General features: G+C 39.8%; 1 protein-coding gene across 1 annotated transcript in view; it reads right to left on the bottom strand.

Annotated features, from left to right (window-relative positions):
- Positions 1 to 853: 853 nt before the first annotated feature.
- lhx2b (LIM homeobox 2b) overlaps positions 854 to 9105 on the bottom strand; it is a 13101-nt gene continuing 4849 nt past the window's right edge. Inside the window, exons 4-5 of the mRNA XM_017702730.2 lie at positions 2636 to 2841; positions 854 to 1593 (exon numbers count right to left, since the gene is read on the bottom strand). Of these exons, the coding sequence (XP_017558219.1) occupies positions 1303 to 1593; positions 2636 to 2841 (497 nt within the window). The 3' untranslated portion in view covers positions 854 to 1302. The remainder of the gene's footprint in view (positions 1594 to 2635; positions 2842 to 9105) is intronic.

The raw sequence follows: 9105 nt of genomic DNA, 5'->3' as shown, positions 1-9105 counted from the left end.
ATGAACAATGGAGCAGTGTGTTATCTGAATTCGCTTGCCCTGTTTACACTGTCTCTCTCCAACTGGTACAAACAGCCACCTGCCTGTGCGTCGTCTTCAGTGCATTTATTCTCTTCGTGTTGAAATATCCGTTAATCAGGTTTCACCTGTACTGCTATTATATCCAGTGGATGCTGAGTGAGGTAAGAGGTTGAAGTAAGATGATGTGAGTCTGATGCATGTTTTTTTTATTGTCTGAGAGAGAGATAGAGATAGAAATAGAGAGAGAGAGAGAGAGAGAGAGAGAGAGAAAGAGCATGTATCTGTGTTTAAATGTGTGCACGGCTACTAAACCATTGTTTTTCTTTTTCTTCAGCGGGCTAAAATACAGATATTCAAAATGCAGTTCATCAGCAATGACAACAAAAAAAAAGGTGGTGTTCGGTTGTCGGTGACTAAATCACAGGATAAGGCACGTGACAGTCAGGCTAAGTTGCGCTGTGTTTTTCGCTTTTCATCTCACAATTATTCACATTATGATCCAGTTTCCTCACATTGACCCCTGGTGCAGTCACATAAATAATAGGTTGAAGTGAGGATGAATTCCCATAAGCTGAGAGCGCTTCTCTCCTCAGTCTCGCGCTGTAAACATAGTTTGGGGGTGGGGTGGGGGTGGGGGGGGGCTGAAAATAAAAATGCAAATCAAGTCTCCTCAATTCTTCCTTCAAAGACAAAAAAAACAACAACAACAACAAAAAAAAATAAAAACATCAACAAATCCTTCAGTAAGGCATGCCCGCCTGTCCGCAATACTCTAAAAGAGGCTCATGGTCAAACGAAAGCCTTTTCTTTCTAGCACAGTTCTCTTTTTTTCTTTCTTTCTTTCTTTTTTTGTCTTGTCCCCCTATTTTCTGTCCTTCAGAAGTTCTTTTTATCATCTCTGGTTTGTGGTTGGACTGACCACAAGTTTTGGGCTTCGTTACCTAATGAAAAGATGCCCATCTAGGACTGGGGAGGTCTGTGACCGTTGCATGTCGCAGTTTGCTGAGGTTTTTTTTTTTGTGCAAGTGGACCAGCTGTACATTACAGCTGCCTGATATGACTGTTTTTACAAGCATTGGTATCAGTGCTAGGATGATGCCTGTACCCACTTATGGGTATGATCTCAACGCAAGGTGGCGATTCTTCCACAACCTAGAATAACAAATAAACTGGTCTCTTCAGAGACCAGAACTGAGAAGATGGGCGGTCTGTAACGTCCTTGCGCTCTGCGGTTTTAGGGCGCTAAATGTGGTGGTCACTGAGGGCCTGGTCGAACGAGCATCAGAAGAGGCTGGTGAGGGTGGTCTGTGAAGGGCTCCGGCACTCGTGGACATCCAGGCTGCCAGGCACAGAGGTCAGTACGGAGGTGACGGTGGGCATGGTGGGGTTGGTAAGGTCTGTCAGTGTGGTGGGAGTGCTCGACGGGCTCATGGAGGCATTGGAAATCTCAGAAGCCGGCCCGGAAGGCGTCCCTCCAGGCAAGTTGGACCCGTCCGAGGCCTTGTCTACGCCCGTGTTCTCCTGTCGCAAGAGGTTCCGCCGGAACTTGGCCCTGGCGTTCTGGAACCAGACCTGCGTTCCGAGACAACGAGAGCAACGTTCCAGCCGTTAATGACAAGCCCGCGAGGGGGATGGAAAGAGAGAGAGGCATTTTGAAAACAGAATGACAAATAAGGACGGAAAAGCGGGCTCATCAAAGCAAATGACTGCTTTGTTTTCTGGCGATGATAATTAGGGCTTTGAGATTTTAGACTCTGCTCGACAATCTCCTTTTATTTTGTTTTGTTTATTTCATTTCTCCCTTTCTTTAGCTCCCCAGATGATTATCTGTCACATTGGTGAGAGAATTGCAGCCTATTTTGCCTCCCCTACTTTCAATGATAGCTGACAAAACAGCTGGGTCTTGATATGAGCCTGGTGTTTTTCAGATCTAGTTTGGAATGGAATGGTTCCTTTCATTTACTTTTCAATTGAACTATGTTCTCATTCTGTAATTTTTGCAAATGAACACCATTCACAGAATAGACAAGGGACCATAGATTGAGCCTTGCTACAATGTGTAGTTTTCTAATAAATAAATTGGTATTTGGTTGGCTTTTGGTGCAGTGAAAGAATCTGTGATCATTTAGTTGCAAGACTGAAGTCTCATGATCACACTGCAAGTGCTCATTAAAATGTTTTTAACTGGAAACGAACTTCTTTGTCTGCTCACAAAAGAAATGAAGTCTAGCGATTGCACAGTCCTATACCAAAGTTTGAAAACCTCTGGTCATAAAAGTTTGATTTTCTAAGTGAAAGTGAGTTCACGCAGCCTCCATCCTCCACCCAATTTTAGCGGCCAATTCCCACACATATTCTGAGTTTAATACGCTGGGGGGGAGCCACATAGAAGATAAACTGTGCCAAAACTTTTGCACAGACCACAATTTGTGTTTATTTATTTATTTCAATGTTCAGCAAACAAACAGTGACTGCGAATTGAAATGCGCCGACTCTGGAGAGGATTTTCAGTAACGTCAATAAAACGTCGTTTGACCAGGGGTGCCAAAACTTTTGCACAAGACCGCTTAATCTGCCTTGCAAACAACAGGGCTGAACACAGACCACCTCTTACCTGAAGTACACGCTTGGTAAGACCTGTTTTCTGGGCCAGCTGTTTCAGGTCCTTGGCATCAGGGTTGTGGTTGATGGCGAAATAGGACTTCATGGTTCTGAGCTGGTGGTGCTTGAAGGAGGTCCTCATGCGCTTGGTCTTCTGGCCAGAGCTGTACTGGGAGTCTCTGTCCATGGGATCCCCATCGTTCTCATTACAGCTCAGCGCTGTTCGGAGGGAAACTCGTGTCAGTAACTCATTATACTGAATGAAGGCAAAGCTGAGCTGCACTGGAGCAGCATCAGTGCTGATGAAATGTGGGTCTCAGAATCTCATAGGTGGGGATGTGAACAAATGCGGTGTGCTAACAACAAATAGATTAGATGCACAGAGCAGTCTTAGCGTGCCCATTTAAATGAGATACACTCAACTATCACAATATGGTCCTGGGCCATTTCCCAGCCAGCTCCCTCTCTGAGCTCACCATAAATCTCTACCGGAGCACAATCAATTGTGTTGACAGTGCATTCAATACTTTCTCAGCTTCTATAGCAGCATGGCTCGAATAAAGAGGCGCCGTTTTGAGATCTTTTCCTCTATTTATTTATTTTTATTTCCCTCTCTTTCACATTTCTTCTGGCCCTTCGGCTAAATTATTGCATATATATATATTGCTCCACTACCTGGATTTCAATCACCGTTTGCATGCTTCTGCTTAAACGTGACACAGTGAGAATAAAACCCTATTTCTTAGACTGTTTATCCAAAAACAACGTTTATTCTCCAACATGTTTCTTTGATTGGACGTCATTAAGCAGCGTAACGAATAAGATCTAATACGTTTCATTTTAGACGAATTCAAGCACAATATATATATATATATATATATATATATATATATATATATATATATATATATATATATATATATATATATATATGACGTACCTTAGAGTCAGTAAATAGTGCTCACATTTTAGATGTTTTTATCGCGCGGGTTTCTCTTGGCTAGTAGTAAAGCGTGTGTTTTTTCTTTGAGATAATATCTATGCACAGAATGGTGGGCTCGCCAGTCCCTTTCTTGGCAGAAGAGGAAGTGTTGCTAGACGCATGACAGTTCGGGAATTCTGTTTTCTCTGACAACTACAAATATTACTCATTGAAAATCGTCTGATCAACACTTCGGATAATTAACCTTTAATGCGTTCAGCGCCGCACATGGCGAGCAAATGCTTTTCTTTTTCTTTTTTTTTTTCTTTCCTGCTCTTCTTCTTTTCCTAACCCACGTGAAGCTGGCCACTGATACGCGCGAGCGTCCTTTTAATGCAGCCCAGTGAGACGAATCTGTTTTGCTCAGTCCAGTTCTCCTCCTGCTCGTCTGGGACGGCAGCTTTTTTGACGAAGCTCCACGTTTTGTGCCCTTTTCCTCCTCGGCGCTGCTGTTCGCTCTGCGACCTGAGGGGGGCAGCGGAGAGCCGAAGCGTGAGCGCTCCAGCGGTACCTGCCATCAAATGCGCGCCCGAGGCGCCGCGCGATGATTTAACAGGGCTTAGCGCTTCTTTGATATCCCAGCGTTCACTGTATTGACTGTGGAATTCCGGGCTGATCCCGAACTTCGTTTGGGAAGTTGCGCTGGAAGTTCAGCCGCAGCGGAACGAGACGTGGAGAAGCTGGAAGCTCTCCAGGTTTAAGAGAGCCGGGACCAAAAGATCCAAGCCGGAAAACAAGGCTCTGAAACGGGCCTGAATGTCCAGCACCTTGAACGGCCTGGGCCTGTCAATCACTCAGAACAGCCAATGGAAATTGACTTATTTATTTATTTATTTATTTATTTAGCCTGTGTAGTCCCCCGCACAGCCCCCCCCCCCCCCCCACTACCCATTATGATAGATACGACCCATGTTTTGCAATATGTAAACAATATTTTGATTTCAATTAAACTCCTCCCCCCTCCCTCCTCCCCCTCCCCCTCCTCCTCCTCCTCTTCCTCCTCTCCTTTTTCCTTCCTTTTCTCCTTTTGTTTGAACTACTTCGCTTCGTGTGATGTAAAGTAAAAGACTGTTTAATTATGATTTTTGCGTCTTATAATTCGCAACAGAATGAAATCGCCTGACTCTCTGCGTTAATGCTGAAACCTCGGCGTTATTTCGGGATTTCGGGCTCGTGATTAAACGAGCGCTCAAGACACTGAAGCATTCGCCAGTCTGTGCGAAAAAAGGGGACAAATGAATTAGCTTATGTCTGAAAAACTTTAATCCCTCTCTCTCTCTCTCTCTCTCTCTCTCTCTCTCTCTCTCTCTCTCTCTCTGTCTCTCTCTCTCTCTCTCTCTCTCTCTCTCTCTCTCTCTCTCTCTCTCTCTGTCTCTCTCTCTCTCTCTCTCTCTCTCTCTCTCTCTCTCTCTCTCTCTCTCTCTCTCTCTCTCTCTCACCCCTTTCACATCTTTTTAATCTTCCAGGGGTCTCGACTTGTATCTAAGCCATTTTCCACTTGTCAGTCCGCGTACTCGTCATCATTGCTCTGCTTTGGTCCTCTAAAGGCTCTCGGAGGGTCCGGGGGTGGCCGAGTGGACGAATCGCGCTCAACTCCACCAAACTTTCCCCTCACCGCGATCATTTCGGCCCTCTGACGCGTCTGAATGTGAAACATTTACAGGACTGCAGTAATCCGGAGTTTTACCCAATCCCGACGTTTTCTCCTGTTTTCAGTCCACAAAAATCCAAAGTCCGTGTTTCACATTTAGGAAATTACGCGCCAGTAACCGCGTTAAAGCTTCCTGACCAGTTACGAACGTCGTCGCAATTAACGACGTTTCCACTGTGACGTTTTTTTATTATTTATTATTCCAAATCCTGTTTAATAAATATTAATGACGCACATTTTATTCGATCCCACTTAAAACCGTTTTTTTTCGGCCAATCAACAAAAACTATTCGTTTAATTCGCCTGTAATTTTAACACCGTTTAGGTTCATTTATTTTTGCTCATTCCAGCCGGTTAATTTACATCATCATTCTCATGAATAAGGCAGGGACCCAACACTGACTGTTCATCTGAAATAACGTCCAGCCGCTTTGCCAGCCTCATATTCCTCTTTTCTCCCGCCAAAAAACCCTACAGTCTCAGGCTCGTCACTCGGTTACATTTATCACTCAAACGAACGAGTTTCATAATGAGTGATTTTCGTAAACGTGGGAACCATATACACTCCAGCGCTTACCATTGGCCATCGAAACACTAAGGCAACGCTACTGACCTTAAAAGAGTATGGTAAAAGTAACACCATTGATTTAAAATAAATCAACATATATAAATATATATATATATATATATATATATATATATATATATATATATATATATATATATATATTATATATATATATACATATATATATAAAACACTGCTGGCTATAAAAATAATATATTAAAGGAAACACTGTTTACTTACAGAAAAAAATAATACTGCATAATAAAGTAAACACAGCTGACATAAAAAATATATTAAAGGAAACACCGTTAACTTTAAAAATAATATATTGATTAAAAAAACGGTATAGTGAAGGAATCACCACTGACTTTAAAAACAATATATTAAAGGAAACAATGCTGACTTAAAGAAAATAGTGCAGTAAAGGAAACACTACTGACTTGAAGAAAATAGTGCAATAAAGGAAACAATACTGACTTGAAGAAAATAGTGCAGTAAAGGAAACACTACTGACTTAAAGAAATTAGTGCAGTAAAGGAAACACTACTGACTTAAAAAAATTAGTACAGTAAAGGGAACACTACTGACTTAAAGAAAATAGTGCAGTAAAGGAAACACTACTGACTTAAAAAAATTAGTACAGTAAAGGGAACACTACTGACTTAAAGAAAATAGTGCAGTAAAGGAAACACTACTGACTTAAAGAAATTAGTGCAGTAAAGGAAACACTACTGACTTAAAGAAATTAGTGCAGTAAAGGAAACACTACTGACTTAAAAAAATTAGTACAGTAAAGGGAACACTACTGACTTAAAGAAAATAGTGCAGTAAAGGAAACACTACTGACTTAAAGAAAATAGTGCAGTAAAGGGAACATTACTGACTTAAAGAAAATAGTGCAGTAAAGGAAACACAGCTGACTTAAAAGATTAGTGCAGTAAAGGAAACACTACTGACAAAGAAATTAGTGCAGTAAAGGGAACACTACTGACTTAAAAAATTAGTGCAGTAAAGGAAACACTACTGACTTAAAAAATTAGTGCAGTAAAGGAAACACTACTGACTTAAAAAAATTACTGCAGTAAAGGGAACACCGCTGACTTAAAGAAAATAGTGCAGTAAAGGAAACACTACTGACTTAAAGAAAATAGTGCAGTAAAGGAAACACAACTGACTTTAAAAAATTAGTGCAGTAAAGGAAACACTACTGACTTAAAGAAAATTAGTGCAGTAAAGGAAACACTACTGACAAAGAAATTAGTGCAGTAAAGGAAACACTACTGACTTAAAGAAAATAGTGCAGTAAAGGGAACACCACTGACTTAAAAAAATTAGTGCAGTAAAGGAAACACTACTGACAAAGAAATTAGTGCAGTAAAGGAAACACCACTGACTTAAAGAAATTAGTGCAGTAAAGGAAACACTACTGACTTAAAGAAAATAGTGCAGTAAAGGAAACACTACTGACGTAAAGAAATTAGTGCAGTAAAGGAAACACTACTGACTTAAAAATTAGTGCAGTAAACGAAATACTGCTGATTTAAAGAAGTTAGTACAATAAAGGAAACATTACTGACTTAAAGAAATTAGTGCAGCAAAGGAAACACCACTGACTTAAAGAAATTAGTGCAGTAAAGGGAACACTACTGACTTGAAGAAATTAGTGCAGTAAAGGAAACACCACTGACTTAAAGAAATTAGTGCAGTAAAGGAAACACTACTGACTTAAAGAAATTAGTGCAGTAAAGGAAGCACTACTGATGTAAAGAAATTAGTGCAGTAAAGGAAACACTACTGACTTAAAAATTAGTGCAGTAAACGAAATACTGCTGATTTAAAGAAGTTAGTACAATAAAGGAAACATTACTGACTTAAAGAAATTAGTGCAGCAAAGGAAACACTACTGACTTAAAGAAATTAGTGCAGTAAAGGGAACACTACTGACTTGAAGAAATTAGTGCAGTAAAGGAAACACTACTGACTTGAAGAAAATAGTGCAGTAAAGGAAACACTACTGACTTATAGAAATTAGTGCAGTAAAGGAAACACTACTGACGTAAAGAAATTAGTGCAGTAAAGGAAACACTACTGACTTAAAAATTAGTGCAGTAAACGAAATACTGCTGATTTAAAGAAGTTAGTACAATAAAGGAAACATTACTGACTTAAAGAAATTAGTGCAGCAAAGGAAACACTACTGACTTAAACAAATTAGTGCAGTAAAGGAAACACTACTGACGTAAAGAAAATAGTGCAGTAAAGGGAACACCACTGACTTAAAAAAATTAGTGCAGTAAAGGAAACACTACTGACAAAGAAATTAGTGCAGTAAAGGAAACACCACTGACTTAAAGAAATTAGTGCAGTAAAGGAAACACTACTGACTTAAAGAAAATAGTGCAGTAAAGGAAACACTACTGACGTAAAGAAATTAGTGCAGTAAAGGAAACACTACTGACTTAAAAATTAGTGCAGTAAACGAAATACTGCTGATTTAAAGAAGTTAGTACAATAAAGGAAACATTACTGACTTAAAGAAATTAGTGCAGCAAAGGAAACACCACTGACTTAAAGAAATTAGTGCAGTAAAGGGAACACTACTGACTTGAAGAAATTAGTGCAGTAAAGGAAACACCACTGACTTAAAGAAATTAGTGCAGTAAAGGAAACACTACTGACTTAAAGAAATTAGTGCAGTAAAGGAAACACTACTGACTTAAAGAAATTAGTGCAGTAAAGGAAGCACTACTGACGTAAAGAAATTAGTGCAGTAAAGGAAACACTACTGACTTAAAAATTAGTGCAGTAAACGAAATACTGCTGATTTAAAGAAGTTAGTACAATAAAGGAAACATTACTGACTTGAAGAAATTAGTGCAGTAAAGGAAACACTACTGACTTATAGAAATTAGTGCAGTAAAGGAAACACTACTGACGTAAAGAAATTAGTGCAGTAAAGGAAACACTACTGACTTAAAAATTAGTGCAGTAAACGAAATACTGCTGATTTAAAGAAGTTAGTACAATAAAGGAAACATTACTGACTTAAAGAAATTAGTGCAGCAAAGGAAACACTACTGACTTAAACAAATTAGTGCAGTAAAGGAAACACTACTGACGTAAAGAAATTAGTGCAGTAAAGTGAACACTACTGACTTAAACAAATTAGTGCAGTAAAGGGAACACTACTGACAAAGAAATTAGTGCAGTAAAGGAAACACTACTGACTTAAAGAAAATAGTGCAGTAAAGGAAACACTACTGATTTAAAGAAAATAGTGCA

Source organism: Pygocentrus nattereri, chromosome 28 (genome assembly GCF_015220715.1).
Source record: "Pygocentrus nattereri isolate fPygNat1 chromosome 28, fPygNat1.pri, whole genome shotgun sequence".
NCBI classification, from domain to species: Eukaryota; Metazoa; Chordata; class Actinopteri; order Characiformes; family Serrasalmidae; genus Pygocentrus; species Pygocentrus nattereri.
The sequence above is the reverse complement of the archived record's forward strand: the minus strand, read 5'-3'. Positions and strand labels throughout refer to the sequence as shown.